Below are 22,861 nucleotides of genomic sequence, written 5' to 3' on the forward strand. Positions count from 1 at the left end.
GTAAAGTTCTCTGAATGCAAGGAGTGCTGTTAAACAAATATTTAACATTTCTCACAGTATTAAGCTTATCGCATCTTTATCACCAGTTATATTCCGTGCCTTGGTTTTGCTTCCACTGTAATATATTTCCTTTAACTTTCTTTTCCCAGACAAGCTTACACCTCCAAGTTCAATTATTCTGTCAATTGTGTTTTAAATTACACTGATTTATATTAACCACTTGTGGTATCGATTTGTTGATCTGTTGCTTCTTCTGTACCAATCATCTTTACACCCACCGAAACCTGCACTGGCAATTAAGCTGAGGAAGGTTAGAGTTATTCAAAAGAAATTAAAGCATTGAAGGAAAGACAGCGGAATAACTGGGATAAAAAGAGCACCGAGGGGAAAACACACATGTACTAAAAAAGCATAGCACGCAGCAGATAGAGGCTCAGAGGGAAAAGAGAGCGAGATAGAAAACGAATCCTGCTTCAGCCTGCTACATCTCGCTTTCAGCACCAAGGACAGAGCCTCTGAAGGGCTGACCCAAGCACTGATCAGTTTAGGGTCCCTCCCAAGTCCTCCAGAGAAAACGTATGAATTTGAAAGCAGCTATGAAGCATGCAGTAAGGTCTAATAGGAAAGCTTTAAGAGCAGCCCACAAGTGATTTCACCTTAGAAGCAAAAATGGGTGATTTTCTTTCTGTTCATTTCCACAGTTTCTGTGTCCTAGGAAAAGCAAAGTTTGCTTTGCTTGGGCATGTCTGCTGTCAGTAAATGACTGCAGGAGCTGAGGTGCTAAACTCCACAGTCTCCAGAAATCAGAAGAAATTTTCAGGGTAAGTAATTCTTCCTTTTGTTTCTAATTTAATACACAGCATTTCCTGGAAGGTTATTTAACCAGCTTGGGGTTCTGTGGTTCTCTAAGAATATGCATTAAAACTCTGTACCCTCTCTTATTTAAAAACCTAAAATCCCCGAAGAAACTGTTGTCATTTTTCCCTCATTTCTTGAACAATAGAAACCTGTTCTCTTTCTCTTTTTCCCCCAAAATTAGATCCTCATGGGCTCTAGAGGCTATATCAAGACAGAATTAAAAGATGGAAAATAAAAAGCTGTTACTATCCCTGGGATTTGTATGGAAGTTGATTGTATTCCCCTTAAGGGTCTCACTTAATTGTAAGGGTCTGTCATTTTAAACTTCCCAATTTAGCATCCTGGTAATCCAGGGCTGAGGGTTTAGAGAGGCATTGTTTTCAATGGTCTATTTAAAGTCAGGCTGTTTCCAAGTCAGAATTCAATTATTCCCAACAGAGATATGCAGTACTTGAGATGATGATTGTGTATGTTTTCTTTAATGATAGCATGTGATTTTGAGGGTATTGTTGTTGTTTAATTGTTGGACTTTCATTACTTATTGTAGCTTATTGGGTCAATGGAAGTCATTGCAATTAGGCATGCATTTAGTTTATGCATATCCAGTTCATGCATTTAGTTTAACCGAATACTATCAAAACGCACGCACAATAATAATGCAGCAATAGCAAAGTGGAACTTGGATTCTAAACTCATTCTGCATTCCTATCTGCACTTTATAGGTGAAGCCCTTTGCTTACTAATACTAAAAGGTCAGTAAGATATCCTTCCTGGGGTAAGAGTGAAGAATCACTGCTTGACACACCATTGGATCTCTTGTAGCCAAAGAGAAGCAAACATGATACGAAAAAGATTCTTACTCAGACACTTGTTTATTTTTAGTTGAACATTTTCAAAGGTCTGTATGGCTAGCAGTGAGCAGGGGTCTCAAGCAAGGAAAATACTGACAGTATCCAAATGAATGCCTGATATTAAAGCATCTATACATAAGGTTGCTTATTATAGAATATGAATTAAAGCAAATACCAAATAGGTCTTACTCAATATTAAAGTCAATACCTAATGCACTGAAGTTTGCCATTGATTATAATTTGCTTATTTATTGACTGATCTATTGAGTTCCCATTTTATCTCTGATTAGAATGATAAAATGCTTGGTCATTCGAAGTTGTGATGGAAAGTGGGAATTCTCTGCTCTATGGGGCAGGTTTAATTAGAGAAAAAAATGTATATTACCTTAGCTACTGGATCTCAGAGACTAGCTATGGTTTTTCCCTGTACAATTTCCAACAGTGTAAATATGCCCAAATGTATAAATATGCTATGTATTTTAATGCATTTGTGAATCTTCATTAGGAAAATAAACTAGACAACAATTTTCAAGAACAAAGTGCCATAGAAATGCTAAAGACTACCTCTAATAATAATGACAATGTAACTCCCACTATTTCAAATGCAGTGTGCACCTGCACTGACTTCACTGTTCTTGGTCAGGTGCTATGAACAAGATACTCTGAAAAGGCAAGGTTTTCAAATGAGTCTCTATTTCAAGTTTGTCTTCCTTACCTCAATAGTGGAGTAGTTAAGAACATAAGGTCTAGGGGCGCCTGGGTGGCGCAGTCGGTTAAGCGTCCGACTTCAGCCAGGTCACGATCTCGCGGTCCGTGAGTTCGAGCCCCGCGTCAGGCTCTGGGCTGATGGCTCGGAGCCTGGAGCCTGTTTCCGATTCTGTGTCTCCCTCTCTCTCTGCCCCTCCCCCGTTCATGCTCTGTCTCTCTCTGTCCCAAAAATAAATAAAAAACGTTGAAAAAAAAAAAAATTAAAAAAAAAAAAAAAAAGAACATAAGGTCTAGAAACAGATCTCGGGTTGAATCAGTTTCATCATTTATTATTGTATGACCCCAACAAGATACTTAACCTTTCTATTACTTACTTTCTTCATCAGCAAAATGGGAGTAATACTAGCACCTACCTCCTTTATCAGGTTGTTGTGAGATTTAAATATGAAAATGCTTACAAATTTTAGCCATAATTATCAACCTTTTCAACCAATATAGCAAATCTGCATTGAAGCCCAGAACCAGAAAAGCTATGAAGACTAGAGGTCAGGATATAACTTAGTGAAAGGTTAGAGATAGCAAAAGACAGGAATCTATGATACGAATGAAGATTTGGCCATGGAACCCTGCTATTAAGGTGTTCTATTCTGGGTTTAGAAAAAAAACATCTCTACTTGGAAATGACTCCATACATCAATGTCCACCCCCAGAATAGACACATTAAATAAGTTGTGAGTTTGATATTTAAGGAGACTTAAGATCAAAGCTAGGCTCTATACAGCTTCCTATATAGTATATAATCTTGAGAAAGTTACTGAACCTTTCTTTGACTCGGTTTTTTAATCTACAAAAAAAAAGGATATCAATATCCACCTTCAGGGCTACTGTAAATATTAAGATTATACATGTAAAGTACCAGTGCCTGGCACGTGGTAGTAACCAGAAGAGATGATGACTACTATCTTCAGAAGGAGATGAGAACTCAAGTGTTTTAGTTTTTATTGTGTTTGTTTTTTGCCTAATTTAATATCCTTAAGGAAAGGGAACGAAAAATTAAAACCTTGTAAGCCTTAATGAGTATCTTCCTAACAAGCCTGGTATGCAACCAAGTGCCAAGGAGTCACCCCACAAATGCTCCAGGCATGAGGTAGCTCAGCCCTGAGGGACTGAGTATCAGTGAAGCAGGATATATGTCATAGTTGATGGGGACCTGACCACTCTCTGTCACTTTGCTTTTTAAAATAGATTATGCACTCACTTTCAGAGATGCTAAAATAAACTATAAAGACCAAAATAAATCAATACTTTGTAAGAAGATCAAAGGCTCATTAAAATTTGTGAGTAGTGTTATGTAGAATGAATCTTAAAAGAGTAAGGCCAGCCATAATCTTCTAGTCCTTGCCTTCTCCACTTTCTCACCTCCCATCCATTCTTAACTACTACCACTCTTTATTGAGGTCACCAGTAATCTCCTAATCTCCAGGTCCATTAGCCACTCTGCAGTGGTAGTTTACCTGACCGCTTTACTTATTCCCTCTTCTCCTTTAACAATAAAGCCACAGTACTTCAAGTGCTTGTGCCAGGCATTATGCTAGAGTCATGATTCTCACCTGGGAGGACAATTTTGCCACCCAAATGACATTTGACAATGTCTGGAGGCATTCGTTGGTTGTCACAACCTGGGTGAAGGGAAGTGTTACTGGTACTAGTGTGTACATGTCAGGGATGCTGCTAAAGATCCTAAAATGCACAGGACAACACCATCCCCCAAACAAAGAATTATCCAGCCCAAATCGTCAGTACTGCCAAACCTTTACATATATAATTTTATTGATCTTCACGGTAACTCCATGGAGTGGGTATGATATCCTCATTTTGCTGATGAGGAAACCAGACTATAAATATATATTACTTAGAGAGTGATTATTAAGGTAACAAATTCTCCAGGCTCTCCTGAAACCAGTTTGCTATCTGGTAATATATTTATCAGAGGGAGAAGGAAATGAAGAAGCCCAGCCCAGCTATGTGTTACATAAGCAATCCTAGTGAAGAAGGAGGAGAAGGAGGAGGAGGAGGAGGAGGAGGAGGAGGAGGAGGAGGAGGAGGAGGAGGAGAAGGAGAAGGAGAAGGAAGAGGAGGAGGAGAAAGAGGAGGAGGAGGGCAAAGGGGGGAGGAGGAGGAAGGAAGGAAGGAAGGAAGGAAGGAAGGAAGGAAGGAAGGAAGGAAGGAAGGAAGGAAGGAACAAATAAAGAAAAAGAAAGAAAAGATGGATAGATAGACCTAAGGAGGGAGAAAGTTGATACAATTAGCTGAGAGGCAGGGAGTAATCCAGCATCTCATTCATATTCTGCTTCCATCCCCCACACCCACAACTCATCAGGAACTGCTTGGACAACCAAGGTTCACACCTACCTTCTACTATAAAGAATCTTAGGCCAGATATGATACAATGCAAAAATAATAATAAATCAGAAATCCATGCAATTGTGATTGCAACATCAGGTTCAGAATTGACTTTAAGCGTTGAGGGTTTGTGGGGCGCCTGGGTGGCGCAGTCGGTTAAGCGTCCGACTTCAGCCAGGTCACGATCTCGCGGTCCGTGAGTTCGAGCCCCGCGTCAGGCTCTGGGCTGATGGCTCGGAGCCTGGAGCCTGTTTCCCATTCTGTGTCTCCCTCTCTCTCTGCCCCTCCCCCGTTCATGCTCTGTCTCTCTCTGTCCCAAAAATAAATTAAAAATGTTGAAAAAAAAAATTAAAAAAAAAAAAAAAAAAAGAGTTGAGGGTTTGTTTTTGTATAACTAGTCATTGACACTCAGCTGTATTATTTTTTTTTAACTTTTTTTAACGTTTACTTATTTTTGAGACAGAGTGAGACAGAGCATGAACGGGGGAGGGTCAGAGGGAGAGAGACACAGAATCTGAAACAGGCTCCAGGCTCTGAGCTGTCAGCACAGAGCCCGACGCAGGGCTCGAACTCACGGACCGTGAGATCATGACCTGAGCCAAAGTCGGCCGCCCAACCGACTGAGCCAACCAGGCGCCCCTCAGCTGTACTATTTTTAAGTAGCTATCAAACCCCAGCAGAGTAAGAACTCCAAGATCAGAACAAATATCCCAAGGTTTTGTGTTTTATCTTACCTATCAGACAAGATGAGACTAAGATATCATTGGTCAGCTACAGACCCAATGAGAGACTAATTTCTGGCCACTACTTTTCAAAGTGGTCCAGTCACAGAAGGAAAGGTGTTCTGTGTCCAAGCCAATCTCAAAGGTGAAAATATCCTTGAACAATCAGAAAGCATTGTATTTTTCACAAAGCTCTTGGCAGCAGCACTGATATCTTCAGGGTAGCAGCTGCCCTTTCCAAATAATGAGAAAATTATAATTATTATCAAAAACTATTATTATATTTTAAAATATATTGAGTACAAATAGTGTGCCAAGATAAAGAACAATTTTTAAAAAAACAATTCTCTGCATTCATTCCAAGTCAGCCCCTTACAATCATTTATTCATTTTAACACTTTTGCATTCCAGGATGAAACATTTCAAAATGAGGCATAAAATGACAGACATGATTAGGCCAATCCCCTCATCGAAGGAGAGCTGCAGATACAGGATTGACAGCAAATCCTGGCCACCAAGTCAGCCTCTATCTCTGCCAGGGATACGCTGGAGCGAGCATTCCTGTGTACTCCATGTCTAAATATTTTAGTTATAACCAACAAACCAGTGAATAAAATGTTTAATCCTCCTGCCTTGACAAATATACCTTCATAACCATCTGGAAGGCTAAGTTTGAATTCGGGATTCCTGGGCACTTAAAAGTTCAATGCAAAATGTGAGAGGGCATGAGAAGCTGCCTTCCATCCCAACTCCTGCCCCAAGGACACCATCCTCTTCTCTCCTTACCTCAGGCTACACCCAAGCCACTCATCTGAGGCCCCCAAAAGAGCTATTGCTTGAGCCCAGGGGCCCCAAATACACATGACACAGTCTACCCTCAGGGTGACAGATCCAAACTAGGGCCTGTGCCTTGGAAACAGGGCCCATGCATTTGGGGCAGAGAATTCTGTGACTTTGGTACCCAGAGTGTGATCCAGAATAGCAGTGTGAACTCTTGGTGGACCCATTCCTTGGCACTGTTGGAGGGGTGGGGGCATGACCTCATCCCATGGGGAGGATATGACAGAGGGGGTCCAGAGTGGGACCTTCTAAAGCAAAGATTGCAGGGCAAGAGTCCCTCTTCCAGCACATAAGGCTTTGATGCACTGCTACCATTGTGACACAGGTATTTCCATATTTTTCTACAGGAGATGATGATTTTTGTCTCCTTCCCTCCCCACGCCCATCTCTACCCAGACATGCACAAATGTGGCTCTAAGAGCCCAGAGTCTCTTCTTCAGCCCCAACAGGCTGGTGTCATGGGGGCAACGGATGGGCTCTGAGCCTTTCCCACTCTAAGTCCAAAGTCCCCACAGTTTGAGGATTAGTTCATCCCAGTGGGATCACAACACAACAACTGTTGTAGCTTTCAGATGCCAAAGGAGAGTGTTGGAAAAATCAGAAGCCCTGCATGCCAGTTCTGCTGCTAACAAGCTTTACGACCTAAGACATATTACTCACCTCTCTGGGTCTCAATTTCCCTGTTTGGAAAGTGAGGGCTTTGGACCCTTCAGAGGCTGAAAACTGATGGTCATGGGTCATTGGCCCATGGATGTGGGATTTTGCAGGTGGAAGGAGGAGGGACTCTACGGGGCTTAAATATTTTTTTTAATTGGTAACCAATCTTTTAAAATTAGGAGGTTTCAAATAAAATTCCACACATGGATTTTCCCTAAACATAAAAACCACTGTACTGCCTCTATACCCCATTACTCTTGAGTTTTTCTCCCACAAGCCAGCATCGCATTCCTACCACGCCTCATGTAAAATACAAGAGAGAGAATGGGAAACTAAAGGAAGAGACAGAGGGAGCAGGGGAAAAAGCAAACAGAGGCAACAGAGAAGAGGACAGAGGAAACAAGGAAAGCAGGATAGGAAGCTAAGGCAGACAGACCAGTAAGAGAAAAAGAGCTCACACTTACACAGCTTGCTAGGTATCATAACTTCCAATGTCTTACATACTTAATAGCTCACTTGCTAGTCACAAAAAACCTACGGGATTCCCTCCACTTTACAGAGGAGGACAATGAAGTTCAGGGAGATGCAATAACATGCCAAGGACCCAGTGGTAGGAAGTGGCAGAGCTGGGATTCTAATCCAGCCACAGCTCTCCACCTCACTCAGAGTCCAAGCATAGCTCTCTCAATGGCCCTGCACAACCTCTCGACCTCACCCCCTTCTGCTCTGTACCTGCCTCACTTCGCTCCAGACACTCTGGTTCCCTGCCACCTTCCACACATCAGCCTGTCCTGCCTTTGTACCTGCTATCATTTCTGCTTGAACCACTCTTCCTGCAGATATCTGCATGGTTGGCTTCCTCATGTCCTCCAGGTCTTGACTCAGTTGTCCCCTTCTCCACGAGGGCTTCCTGATTACTCTGATTAAAAATTGCCCTCAGACCTTTTGGGATGAGCACTGGGTGTTGTATGGAAACCAATTTGACAATAAATTTCATATATTGAAAAAATAAATAAATAAAGTAAGAATTTAGAATCAGAAAAAAAAAATTGCCCTCAGATATCCTACACACACACACACACACACACACACACACACACACACACACACAATTCTCCCCATCTCCTTACCTCCTTCTCTGATCTATCCTTCTCCAAAATGCATATCACTATCGAACATACTACATCCTTTATTTATCTTATTTCTTACTGTATTTTCCTCCAGAATGAGGGCTACATGAGGGCAAGAATATGTATCCCTTTTGTTCATTGCTGTATTTCCAGTGCTTAAAACACTACCAGGCATATAGAAAGTGCTCAATAATTATTTGTTAAAGCAATAAATAAAAAAGCTCCAAAGTATCCAATTTTATAGACATTGTTTTCTGTCTCCTCCCAGGAAACCCATTGGGGTCACTCTTCTCCCATTGGGCTATGGCGCCTCTAAGCCAGCTGAGTGGCCACATCAACTCCACCTGTGGGGCAGAGAACTCCACGGGGGCCAGCCAAGCCCGCCCACATGCCTACTATGCCCTGTCCTACTGCGTGCTCATCCTGGCCATCGTCTTCGGCAATGGTCTGGTATGTGTGGCAGTGCTGAAAGAACGGGCTTTGCAAACCACCACCAACTACCTGGTGGTGAGCCTGGCCGTGGCGGACCTGCTGGTGGCCACCTTGGTGATGCCCTGGGTGGTGTACCTGGAGGTGAGTAAGCCCCAAGTGCAGGCTGCCTGTGTGACTGTACTTGTCTTTGTCTTCCCTGAGTACTGGCCTTCCGGGTTCAAAATGCTCCCTGCCATGATCCAGGGACTGGGAAGGAAGGAGAGCCCCTCTCATTCTCCCTTTCATAAGGAAACTGAAGGCCTGAGAGCTGTCATTATCCAGCCTCACTTGCCCATATCAGAACCAAGGAGCTGGGAATTGATTGTGTTCCTGGGTCTCCAAAAACCAGGTGACTGGACTTGAGTGAGGAGACTCATCCTAAAAATGCATCAGGTCCAGGGTGCCTGGGTGGCTCAGTCAGTTGAGCATGTGACCCCTGATCTCAGGGTCATAAGTTCAATCCCCACATCACATTCCACGCTGCACTTGGAGCCTACTTAAAAAAATTAATCAGGTTTATTCTCTTTGCCAATCACATTGCAAAGATGTGGGGGCTTGGGGGAGGCAGTCCATGGGTGTCTGCATCAGTGTTTCAATATATAGAGGGCTGGGGATGTGCAGAAAGGACCTGAGACAACAGTGAGGGTGCAGGGGGACTCAGAAGGAATCACAGAAAAACCAGAAAGAATTTTTTAATGAATGAGGGGAAAAAAGAGAAAAAAACAGTCTGCAAATAGATCAGACTTCTTTTGATGGTTTAGTTGCCCTCGGACTCAGTTCTTTTCTCCTGGGTACCAGCTCTCCACAGACTCTGCTACCAAATAGACCCAACCTTCACATTTATATTTTTGATGCCTCCATTAATAGTACAGAGCCCTTACCAGTCAGATAATGCAGCAAACCCTGGAGAATTCTTCTGGAGAGAAACAGTTCTTAAATTTGAAAGTATTTTCATTTGAAAGTGCAAAACAGAGTCAGGAGGTGATCAAGACAAAACATCCATTTGCTAACAAAGGAATCACGGAACACCTGTTCAAGAAACAGATATTCTTACCAGGAAAACATGCAATTACTGAAGAGTTTTTTAAAAAAACACTTTAATGTACTATAAATATGTCTCTCCTGCACCGTGTATCATGTATCATTTTAAAGAGGTATCCAATGAAGGATCAAAATGATGCTATGATTAAGAGAAATTACAATTCATCAAATTAATATCTCGGTTAATATTAATAGTGAAGGTGACAGTTAATTAAGTATGACATATCACAGGAGAGTAAAAACCTCAACCATAGACTGCCTAGGCTGGTACCCCTATTAAAGAATGACTGGGAACTAAAATTAGACTTATGATCTCAAAGGGGAAACATAAAAGAAAGAAATCAAGAAAATAGAAAAGTAAAGGAAAAGCAGAAAAACATCTAGGCTTATTGGGGCAGAGGTAAAGGCTGAGGGAAGACTTAAAAAAAATAAGCACTAATTTCCCCCAGTTAGGATAATCCTGATGGCAAAAGATCTTATAATTATCTTGACTTTTCTGTCAACCCAAAATGACTGAAGCAACCTTGAAGTCAGAAGCTATATCTTTGCTCTTTTTCTCCTGCAGCCCAAACGTACTACCTGGCACATAATATGTGCTAAATAAATATTTGATATATGAATGATTAAATGCATCCTTTCTGTAATGTATGCATCATATGGGCAATTCCTGCTTGTACCATATTCAGCTATATCTATTGTTACAATGAATTGTTGTTTGTTTGTTTGTTTACATCTAACAATAGTGAGACTGAAAAGGAGTTAGACACATATGATATTTCTGTTCAAGAGTAAGGCAGACTTTAGGTGCTACAAACCAGTATGAATTATTTAGTGATTCATAATAAATAATATGGACACACCACCATCCCACACCTCAGAGTGTTTCTCAGTATACATTACAAAGATTCTTAAGTCTTTCAGTCAGACAGGTCAAGATGAGGACCTCCATGATAATGAACACCTTAATTGCCTCTGAAATAAAACCAGTCTTCTGGTGTCTATAACAAAGCCATTCAGGGTCACTCGTCAACTGTCCATTTGTGGTTGCTTCCAAGACTCTGGATAGACCATATTGGAAAATCTCTGTAGATACCAGTGTAGGATATGGACATTGTGATTTTTCCACGCTAGACACCCATGCCATCCCCTGCTAGCCACACCTGCCAAAATTGATGATGTCTCCCTTCTACTGCTGAGTGTAGAAGACTAACTGAGCCCACAGAGAGTCAGCAGGAAATCTTGCCAGAGGTTTACTGGACTTTCTGTAGGTTAGGTCTATGAGGGTTTGTTTTTTTTTTAATGTTTATTTATTCTTAGAGAGAGAGAGCACCAGCGGGGGAAGGGCCAAGAGAGAGGGAGGCAGAGGATCAGAAGCAGGCTCTTCACTGTCAGATGCGGGGCTTGAATTCATGAACAAACCATGAGACTTTGACCTGAGCTGAAGTCAGATGCTTAACCAACTGAGCCACCCAGGCACCCTGGGAAATTATGAGTTTTCCCTCCTGAGATGAGCTCTGGTGGAGCTCTTGGTTCCCTCTCATAAAAACCCACAGGCATTCTGTCCAACAGGTTCTTTGGGGCAAGTATTCAGTAATCAAAATCATGGTCAAATAAGTCTACAATCTTATAGAGAAAATTTGAGAGACATCTCTCCACAGAGAAAATTTGAGAGACATCTCTCCACTGGGAAATGGGCTTTGGGACCTCTTTTTTGTCTTACACACTTTCTTTAAAACTCTAGTCAATGCAACTTAATATTTCTGTACCAATGTGGCCAACAGTCCACTAAGAGTCTCTCTCAATAAAAGACAACATGACTTAAAGCAGCCATAATTAACAGACAGCCAGTTAAGATATTAGATGGTTCTAATCCAAAGGACCAGGTCTCCCTAACCAACCACAGTATATACTTTTCCTCATCTTAAATACCTGCCTGCTTTCTGTGGACTTCAAAAGTAGACAGGGAACCTTAAGGAGAGAAAAGAGTACTTTGGGTCCTTAAAGGGACTGTAACTATATAAGTCCCTGGGTCTCAGAGAAGAGCAAAGCATTATTCTCACTAACTTGTCCTAATGGTCATACGATTTGAGCAGCTGGTCGAGTAATTACATGATCATACCTAAGAGCTCCCTTAGAAAGAGGAAAGGATGCAATGTTGACCATAGCACAGAGACTGCTGTAGGCATGAGGGCACCCAAGAGGAGAGCACAGGAATGAGAAGAACACCATGTGGTGGCCAAACTAGCTGCCAAATTCATAGCTTCCTGTGCTTTGACTTGAATACATCCATATTCTTTGAAGGAAATTTTGGCTCATACCAGCCAGATACCTTCTTTCAAAGGAAAATTGCCAAATTTTGCCAGCTCCAGTATGTATGGCTATAAATATTGGAAAATATGACTAACTGTGGCCTAAACAAATAGGAGTTACTTTTCTCACACAACCAGAATTCTGGAGGAAGGCAATTGTTTGTGTTGATTCAGTTGCACCATGGTGTCATCAAGGACCAATCTCTTCCATCCTTGGCAAACTGGCTTAGTGCCTCATGCTACTCATAGGATGGCTGCCATAACTCTCAGCATCATGGCCATATTCAAAAATAGGATGGGTGGGTATATGCTAACTAACTTGGATGTAAATTTAAAACTAGATAGATAGATAGATAGATAGATAGATAGATAGATAGGATGGGTGGGGACAGTAGAAAAAGAAATAAAGGGAACGAGGGGTGCCTGGGTGGCTCAGTCGGTTAAGCGCCCGACTTCGGCTCAGGTCATGATCTTGCGGTTTGTGAGTTTGAGCCCTGTGTTGGGCTCTGTGCTGACAGCTCAGAGCCTGGAGCCTGCTTCGGATTCTGTGTCTCCTCCTCTCTCTGCCCCTCCCAGGTTCATGCTCTGTCTCTCTCTGTCTCTCAATAGTAAATAAACTGTAATTTTTTTTTTTTTTAAAGAAAGGGAATGGAAGGGAAGGGAAGTGAACAGAAGGGAGGAAGGAAAAAAGAAGAGAGAAAGAAAGAAGCCCTTTCCCTGGAGTGCCTCAAAGCACCTCCTAAAGGACTTCACTTAAGTTTAATTAGCCAAAGCTCGATCATAAGGGAAGGATACAAGGGAGTATAGAAAAGAAAGTGAAAATGTGGGTTTTATTTAAAAAGAAGATGTGGTGGGAGGAATTGCTGTGAGATAGGCAAATAAAATGTCCCATAACATTGCACTTCTGGTGAAATTCACTGGGATGAATGTCATTCCAGCGTAGGATTATTCTACAGAAAGACTCAGAACTGGGAGTCAGAGGACATGGAATTAAGTGAATCAAATGGAGGTGACAGCTATACTTCCCCTATGTCACAGGCTTCATGATAGGCTTAACTGTCATCAACTGAGAAAGCACTTTGATAACTAAGAAGTGTGAGCTATAAATATCTCAGTTAAGACACTTTTTCAAGAGACTAAAAACAGAACTACCTAACAACCCAGCAATTGCACTACTAGGTATTTATCCAAAGGATACAAAAATACAGATTTGAAGGGGTACATGCACCCCAATGTTGATAGCAGCATTGTCAACAATAGCCAAACTATGGAGAGAGCCCAAATGTCCATCAACTGACGAATGGATAAAGAAGATGTGGTATATGTTTACAAGGAATATTACTCAGCCATCAAAAAGAATGAAATCTTGCCATTTACAATGATGTGGATGGAGCTAGGGTGTATCATGCTAAGCGAAATAGGTCAGTCAGAGAAAGACAAATGCCACATGATTTTACTTATATGTGGAATTTAAGAAACAAAACAAATGAACATATGGGAAGGGGGTAAGGAAGAGAAGAGAGGGAAACAAACCAAGAGACCATTAATGACTGAGAAAAAACTGAGGGTTGCTATAGGGAAGGTGGGTGAGGGATGGGCTAGATGATGGGTATTAAGGACGGCACTTGTGATGAGTACTGGGAGTTGTATATAAGTGATGAATCACTGAATTCTACTCCTGAAACCAATACTGCACTGTTAACTAAAATTTAAATTAAAAAGGGTGGGGGGAGGGGAAGATACTTTTAGTTGTAAGTAAAAGAAAACTTAATTCCAATTGACTGTTTAAGCCAATAAACAGAATGCATTGGCTCTCATACCAGGAACTTTAAAAGTCCTGTGGTAGGGTGGGCTACAGGCACAGTTTGAACAGGGCTCCAGCTCCATTTCCCCACAATTCTCTCAGCTCTGTTTTATGTATTGGCCTTATCCACAGGCACAGGGTAAGCGATAGGCCTTACATGTGTACCCCATACCACTCCACCAAGAGAGGAAATCTGTGTCTCAGAATTCCAAGTAGAAGTGTCAAGGTGTACTTTGATTGAACTGGCTTCTGGCACATGATTTTCTCTGAACTCATCACTGGATAGAAGAGTCGGTTTAGCATAGATGATGTGTTCTTTCCAGAGAACAACCAGCTAGTATGCACTACAGTGGCTTTCACTGATACCATTCTCATCACTAAGGCTCACAGGAGCCTAGGCTTCGGCAGGGGGGCTAGCAGAGGCCTTCTTCAGTGTTCTTTGTCCTCAGGCCTAGCAGGGAAGTTCAGAATAAAAATCATGCAGGTGATCTCAAAGCAGGTTCTATTTTAGAGGGCGTTGGCCTGGCTGTCTCATTAATTCAGTTTGCAGCATTTTCTCGAAAACTCTTTTCTGTGCCATAACAAATAGTTCTATCTCTGATTCCCTCTCAAGGTTTTAATTTCCTGCTTTAGAAGCTGCAGTCTGTGTGCAGCTCCCTCTCCAAGCACAAACATCCCATTTTGTTCCACTCGGTTAACCACCTTTTGTAATGTGTAATGCACTTATATCAGGCCAGAAAGACAACGTAAGCAGCCAGAGGAACATTTAGAATACTAAACTCAGAATACTTGGGTCCCAGCGTGGACAGGAGAAAAGATGTGAGAGTTAAGTAATGCAGACCTAGCAAAAAAGAGCAGGGTGGGGTTCAGGCAAGGAAATTCACCCCAGGGAGTCATCAAGGTCAGATAGTGATGATGAGAAAGAGCTACCGGGTTTTGGGAAAGGAGCCTCTGGCCCTTATAATGATGTTGATTGTTAGAAATAAAGGAGAGTCTGTATTTTATTTATTTATTTTATTTATATATTCTCTTTTTTATCTCTGCTTTTATTTATTTGTTTGTTTGTTTGTTTGTTTGTTTATTGGGAGAGAGAGAAAGAGAGCATGCATGTATGGGGGAGGGGCAGAGAGAGAAGGGGAGAGAGAGAATCCCAAGCAGGCTCCACACTATCTGCACAGAGCCCCACACGGAGCTCCAGCTCAGGAACCTTGAGATCATGACCCGAGCCAAAGTCAGATACTTAACCGACTGAGCCACCCAGGTGTCCCAAGGAGAGTCAGCATTTTAAATGGGTTCTCCACGAGTCTTACACGTCTAAACTTTGAGCAGTTCTGAGCTAAACCTTTATTATAGGGAGCTGCTTGTTCAAAATACAGACTGTTGGACCTACTCAAGATCTCCCAAACCAGAATGTCCAGGGGTGGCCCTGGAAGTCTGTAGTAACTGTATCAGCACCCCCTGCCCCAGCCCTACTCCTAGCCTGAGTAATCTGTGCAGGCAGCTGGCCATCTGCTACCATATGACATTTAGGAACCACTAATCTGTAAAACCCCCCATTTCACAGATGAGGAAATTGGGATTCAGATCATTGAATCCCCTATCTTTCCCCACAACAATCCCCCTGCCCCCCCCCCAAAAGATTCCAAATGTGGCAAACAAAAATGGAATGAAGAGGCTAGAGAAGTAGTTCCATGTTTGCCTCTTGGACATCTCCCAAACAACTAAAAATCCATCCCTTAGAGCAAGCACTCTTAATCAGGGGAGGCCATCAACTTGGATGTAAATAAAATTACTCCTTTATTTTCACTAGACTGACATTTAGTATTTTCTTCAATTATGAATGTAGGCATCAACCCACAGCAGAAAAAATCTTTAGTGTCACCAGTAGAAATCACAGATATTTACGTTTTCAAATCGCATTACAGTTGTTGCAGACACTTTGAAATACCATTTACACTCACCAGTACTTTGAAATTACAGGCATTTTGGACCTGCCTGCCACTGGGTCTTGTGATTTAATGCATTATTAAAGAAGCACATACATTAAAATACTTTGGTAACTGTATTTCAGTATAATTGATATTCTTTGTGATCCACTGTATTTTATTGTATGCACTTGAAAATATTCTTCTGGAAAGGGAACCATGAGACCAAAGGGATCCATGGGGCACCGAATGTTCAAGAAGCTGTGCTTTAGGGATGACCGTTTCTGAAGACAGTGTCTTGCCCTCCACCCCCACCCCCGCATCCCCAAACCAGCGTTTCCCAAACCTCCCAGGCAGTAAGATTCACTGGAGGGACTTATTATTCCGAGTGGGGCCTGAGAATCATTTTGTTTAACAAGAGCCTCAGGTGATTTGGGGAATGCTGTCTTCTAATCAGTAAATTTGGGAAATGCTGCCTCAGGCTGTGTCTGTTGGAAATCAATAGCCAATTTCAGTACCTGAAGACGCTGCCTTGCTTACTCCCACCTTCTGTATCGCCAAAGGGAGTTACTTATATTCATTAGCAAGTGAGAGTAACACCACCTGGCCACTGCACAATTCTGGAGTGAGTTATTCATTAGAATTTAGGAGAAAGGTAGAATCATGTCTCTACAGAGCTTTAAATCTATCAGATTTTGGTTTTGCTTTTTTATTTTTCTCCTTCAATTTCCAAGCTCACCTTACCTTTTATATTCTCTCCACACTTTGTCCTTATGTCCCCATGAGCACTTTTCACATTGTATCCTAGTTATTTCCTGCGTGTCTCCCTCATGGGCCCTCAGCTCACCCCCGGACCCATTCATACGTGACTCCCCCGAACATGTGCACACTACGGTCTGAGGCCCTGGGGGCAAACACAGGCTCCACTCACTTGAATATGCTCACCGGAGCGAAGTATCAGACACTCAGTTGCTATCGGCTGTGTGGTGGATGGATGGGCCAGGACCAGCTCTTCTCCCTCCCAGGTGGTAGAACGGGGTGGACCTGTAGACTTCCCAGAAGGTGTGCGCCAAGGTGCTAACCTGTGAGAGGCACAATACAGTAATCGTTAATATTCAGGGTTTGTAACGCCAGCTGCTTTTACTAGCTATGCGTCCTTAGGCAAATCACTTGGCCATTCTCAGTCTCCACTTCTTTACCTTTAACCTGGAAATAATATTTACCTCATTGAGTTGCTATGAGATTCACGTGTGAGAGTTACTTAACCATGTGCTTGGTCCTTTGCAGCTCTATTGATTGCTTATTAGTATTTACTTGGTGTGGAGGACTCCAGTAAAGAAAAAAAAAAAGGATTTCCATTACATATCCCACCAGTTAGAGATTCTTTTTCAGGAGTAAGCTCCAGGAAAGGCTAAGTGATGGTACCTTAGTGGGAGTTACTTCAATCAGCTGATCAGACTTTTTTTTTCCTTTTGACACTTAGTTGAGATCAAGGAGAATGGGAAATTTGATGGTAGAAGTGGGGACAGGAAAAGAGGAAAGTAGGGGCAACTGGGTGGCTCAGTCGGTGAAGCGTCCGACTTCAGCTCAGGTCATGATCTCACAGTTTGTGAGTTCGAGCCCTGCGTCGGGCTCTGTGCTGACAGCTCAGAGCCTGGAGGCTACTTCAGATTCTGTGTGTCCCTCTCTTTGCCCCTTCCCCGCTTGCCCTCTGTCTCTCTCTCTCTCTCTCTCTCTCTCTCTCTCAAAAAAAGAAATAAAAAATAAAATAAATAAAGATTTGAAAAAAAGAGAGAGGAAACCAGAACAGGGTGGCACAGGGGAAGCCAGGGGAGACCTTGAGGGCTTTGGCCTCCAGGGGCTAAAGAAGCAGGGTACCAAAAATCCTGCCAGGTGTGTGCTTTCACTACCCCCGTATAGCAGGGCAGCCAATGACCTCCATCCCAATGCCCTGTCTGCCTCTGCTAGCTGTGCCACCCTGGGGGAAGTGCTGACCCTCTCCCAGCTTTCGTCCCTTTCTCTGTGGTAAAAACAGTAGCAGTCTCTCATAGGATTACAAGTGGCAATAGAGGCCATGTATGTAGAGTGCTTTGCAGAATCAAGACTTAGTAAGCATTCAAGAAATGTTAGCTATTTGTACTAATACAGGTTATGTCAGAGACCACTGACTCTTTCAGAATAGTCCCTGTTCCTACAGAATTAAGGAACAGTAATTCAATTTCCTATCAAGTAAGCATACCATTTGTCCCCTAAAAGCTTTAAGGGCACATACAGTAAAGAACAAATTCAGTTTTCAGAATCTAAAGCTTCAAAGGTATAGACATTCCCAGAATGGGTCATGTTGGTCAGTGACTCGTGCAGAGTAAGTTCTCAATAAATGTTAGATTGTATTAACAATGTTAGGATCTCATAATGATCTCTAGTCATTTTATTTAAGAATGCCTTGCTCCTCAGTTATCACATAAGTTCTTCAAGGACAAGGCCTGAAGTACACTTTTAAGACCTCTTAAAACACAAAGCAAATCCTCCTTCTACGAACTAAGGGGCCTCACAACTACTTGCTTCATGAGTGAATGAATGAACAAATGAACGAATACCCAGCAAGCACTGGAGTTTGCTATTATTCTAACTATCCTCTCTCACCTACATTTTCACCCCCAACTCACAGACACAGGCATTCACAATTTTGCAAAACAAAAAGTAGGCTTTACCCAATTTAAGACCTAAATTGCATAGTAGACTTATGTTAAAATGAGACTTAGTATACAAAATTCAACTTCTGCAAGAAGCTTTTACAGTATACAACCATCCAGTGTACTGAGAAAACCATCCTTTATTCTCCTGGCTCCCTTAAATCATTGTGTTATTATGACTATACAGCTCCCTTTTGATGAGTTTCTCATTCTCAGAATTCCTATAAATTCATATTAGGCCTTATTTATATAGGGCCAAATGGCTGAACTATAAGAAAGTAAATCCACAACCTAATGAACAAAAATAACGACTTCATCACTAGTTTGAACTTTTCATTGTTGCTTTTAAACAAAATATCCTTGGTGAAGGGCTTCTCAAAATAGAGTCTGGAGAAGACCAAATACAGGGCTAACATCGGGTGCTAAAAAGAAATAAATCTAAGGGGAAAGAAGTGATTAGGGAAGAGAGACTTTCACAACCTTTCTTTAGTGGAATAAATCAGAAATGAACAGTAAAGTGACTTGGCCACATAACATGAATCTTGGATGAGAAAAACTAACCAGAGGAACAATACCATCTTCGCACACTCTCATTTGGACAATACCTGTTTTTTCCCTTGAGAAGCTACTTCAGAGGTTAGTGTACCTGTTTTTCAATCCCCTTTCTCTTAGAGAGCCACTGGGCCTGCCCAGAAGGGATATCATGAGCACCCAGCTACAGCCAGGGGCACAAAGCTTCACAGGTTTCCCCTTGAGAAGCATGGTCCCCAAGGGCAGAGGCACAAATGCCTCAGGGCCCAAGAATGGAGTTTATGGGCACTGTGAAAGTAACAGTCTCCCTGAACATGTCTGGTTTGATTCGCTTATGTAAAAAGTTTTAAAATAAAATAGAAATGTGCTAGGATACCAATTAAATTACCTAAGTTCCTGGCACTCTGTAAGCATGACCAGGAGGAAGCTTGGGAGCTTAGAACACACATGTAAATGCGTGAGGCCAGGACCATCCTCACTGGTGCCGTGAGTCATAGAATCAGCACCCCTTTCTGATGCCCTGGACCCATTGTTCCCCCACCTCCTGGTGACTGAAACCAGGGCATCCAAGCAAGGTACATTGGCACAGACTTACTTCACACAGGTTCTTACAGATATTGTTCTAGAATGCTTCCAAGCTTTAAAACCAGAAGCCAGACAGATTTTTCATTTTAGAGGTAAGTGTCATGAAAAACGTGTTCCCAGCCTGTTTCCTGGGTACATGGTAAGCTCTCCACTGTGAGGAGGGCTTCAGAAAGGCAGTCTTGGCACAATGCACACAGCTGGCTATCACCCAAGCTCTTCTCACTACCAGCTGGGCATCTATGGGCATACCACTTAACCACGAGGAGCTTTAGTTGCCTCCTGAGTTTGAACTAGATCAGTAATTCTCAAATCTTGGTGTATTTGGAGGGAGTGGGGGAGAGGGCCAGAGGGAGTATTTAAAAATGAAAATTCATGGGGGTGCCTGGGTGGCTCAGTCGGTTGAGTGTCCGACTTCGGCTCAGGTCATGATCTCACGGTTCGTGGGTTCGAGCCCCGCATCAGGCTCTGTGCTGACCGCTTGCTCACAGCCTGGAGCCTGTTTCAGATTCTGTGTCTCCCTCTCTCTCCGCCCCTCCCCCACTCACACTCTGTCTCCATCTCAAAAATAAACATTAAAAAAAAATTTTTTTAATGAAAATTCATGGGCTCCAGATTCAGAGATTCTGACTCAGTAGACCTAAGGAAGGGTTCAGAAATCTGTATCTTTAAGAAGCACCCCACTGTGGACCACACTTTCAGAAACACTGGACTAATTCCAGCACTAATTTTCTAACATTCTGTGAATCTGTCCTTTCTTGGGTGACCGATCATCTTGAGCAGCCTGGAACTCCTCAGTGTCTGACTCCCCTTGGCAACAATGGTACCAGCCAGAGGGAGGGCATGTCAGCACGTGCAGGCTAGCCTAGGGAAGGCAACAGACTTGACTGGGTTGTCGGGGGAAACACTAACATCCTTGTCTCTGATGCTCAGGTAACAGGTGGAGTCTGGACTTTCAGCCGAATTTGCTGTGATGTTTTCGTCACCCTGGATGTCATGATGTGTACAGCCAGCATCCTGAACCTCTGCGCCATCAGCATCGACAGGTAGAGCTTGGATTCCCCTTCTACCAGGTCTAGGCTGCCAGGTGGTGTGGGAAACCAGCCTGGGAAAGCTGCTTCTGCTATATTTGAGGCCCAGGCTTTGCACTTGAGGACACTGGGGTCACTGTCAAGTAGAACTTACCACTTAGGACATCTCTCTCGTTTTCTTTTAAACTAATGTTTGCAGAAGAGAAGAAACCCCTGTGGCAGGAGAAAAATAATTATCCTATAGCCTTCCTAGCCTTTCCTTCTTACTAGACCCCTAAAGAGGATTCTGGTTTTGCCTTCCCACCATCCTCTGGGGTTTTTGTGATTTCTAATTGGGAGAAAAGGGAGAGCAGGACACAGACAAAAAAGGTGAGCTGACAAGACTTTGGAGGAAAAATTTCCCATTATTATGTTGTTTGTTTTTGATGAAGAGGTAGGAGAAAGAGGCAAAGAGAGAGGAGAGAGAAATGCTTGGGAGTATTTGCAAGGAGGGAGAGAAGAGAGAAGTGTATGGGGAGAAAGGCGATTTTAGGCATTATGGCTACGATCTATTTATTTCCTTCGTGGAGTTTAAGGAAAACAAGGAAACAGTGATGTTTTTAGAATTGCTTTCTGGTTGGTGGAGTGGATTTCTGTGATTGTGAGTAACCTCGGTGCATGTCCCACCTAAGCAGCCTCGCTTTCCCTACCGAAGAGTGCCCAGCCCTGGCCCTAGGAGCCTCTGTTCCTCACTTCTCCTCTCCTTTTGTTTCCTCTCCTCTTTCCCTTTTCCCCTGCCTGGGCCTTGGACTTGCTCATCGCTCTCATGAACATCTCCAGGCCCACAGGGGGCCCTGGGGAAAGGAGCTTGCTCTCCAGCCCACAGCCTCTGTTGCCACGCAAGAGCCTCCAACCTTCCCTTCTCTGAGTCCCCTCCCACCTCCCTCCTCTTCCATCCTTTCTCCCTCCTATACTCTTTCTTCCAGCAAAACCATCCACTCACTCCCAAACAAACTCTGCCAATCACTGAGAATCTACCATACTGGACTAAGGTTTTGACGTGCACTAACTCACTTCATCTTCACAACTCAGCTGCTATTATTATCTTCATTTCCGGGCTTCTGAATGGAATTAAGGAATTTGCCTAAAGTCACACCCCTAGTACAGAGCAGTGCCAGCATTTGAATTCATGTCTGACTCCAAGTTCATAATCTTAGGCTTTGTGCTAAGCCTCCTCAAATTGCCAGCTACACCCCTAATACTTCCCCTGAGTTTCAAACCCCATTACCACCTAGATACCTCACTGGCTCCTTCAAGGCAACACGTTAACAGCCAAACCATCAAAGAACCAAAACCATCTTAATTTGATCGTCCCTTATTGGCAACATCATTGCCTTACAATCTCAGTTTTGTTCGACTCCTCTCTCTTCTTCATCTCCCACATCTAAGCACTCAAGGCTTACAGACTCCATTTTTGCCATTTTCCCCCCAGTTTGCCCCTATCTTTCCTTTCTTACTATGCCTGCTTATTTTAGGTTCCTATGACCTCTCCCCCAGTCTTTTGCCACAGCCTCCTGACTGGTCCTGCACACCACTCTCAGAATTACTCTCCCCAGAAGTAAAGTCCAAACATCCATTACCCTACTCACAACCCTTCAGCGTCTCCTTGGCCTGTGGAATAAATGTTAAAACTACCTTCACAGCCTAGGATTCAAAGTTTTCTACAATATAGCCTCCGTCTATCTTTTCAATTTCATCACTTTCTGGGTTGCCCTGCCTGAGTTCCTCTCTTGCTTCAAGGTCTACCACACTTGTCAATTTCTACAAACTTGATTCAGTTACCCCTGAACTCTCATACCGCTTTTTCTGTAACTACGCTAGAGGATCTAAAGCAGGTCCTTCTCATTTCCCTGTGTTGGACATTTGCATCACCCAGGGTTGTGCCCTCCCTATCAACACCCTAAACTCCCTTTCACGGGCTGAAATGGGAGTCTTGAACAGTGACTGAAGAATGGATGTGAAAACCCCTCCCTGTAGTGATACTGCAGGCCAACCAGTCAACTGGATAGTCTTTTGACTTTATCCTTTGATTGGCTATCCACCTGAGAAGGAAAATTAAAGAACATGTCCATACAGCTGGATCTCCCACCACTAAAGAATGTATTTCAAAATCAAGGGAGATAGTTGTATAATTCTATAAATATACCCCAAAACATTGAATGGTACACATTGAATTATGTGGCATGTGACTTATATCTTGATAAAGCTGTTTTAAAATGAAGGGATAGTTGGGGATTTTATAATATTTTTAGGTCTCTGAGAACAG

The 22,861-nt window shown here is 42.7% G+C and overlaps 1 protein-coding gene across 1 annotated transcript in view; it reads left to right on the forward strand.

Moving 5' to 3' along the window:
- The first annotated feature begins 454 nt into the window (after positions 1 to 454).
- The window catches only part of DRD3 (dopamine receptor D3), a 42,878-nt gene continuing 20,471 nt past the window's right edge, over positions 455 to 22,861 (forward strand). Inside the window, exons 1-3 of the mRNA XM_058731350.1 lie at positions 455 to 821; positions 8,438 to 8,742; positions 20,459 to 20,571. Of these exons, the coding sequence (XP_058587333.1) occupies positions 8,473 to 8,742; positions 20,459 to 20,571 (383 nt within the window). The 5' untranslated portion in view covers positions 455 to 821; positions 8,438 to 8,472. The remainder of the gene's footprint in view (positions 822 to 8,437; positions 8,743 to 20,458; positions 20,572 to 22,861) is intronic.

The sequence above is a fragment of the Neofelis nebulosa genome, chromosome 5, assembly GCF_028018385.1.
Source record: "Neofelis nebulosa isolate mNeoNeb1 chromosome 5, mNeoNeb1.pri, whole genome shotgun sequence".
In the NCBI taxonomy this organism is placed as follows: Eukaryota; Metazoa; Chordata; class Mammalia; order Carnivora; family Felidae; genus Neofelis; species Neofelis nebulosa.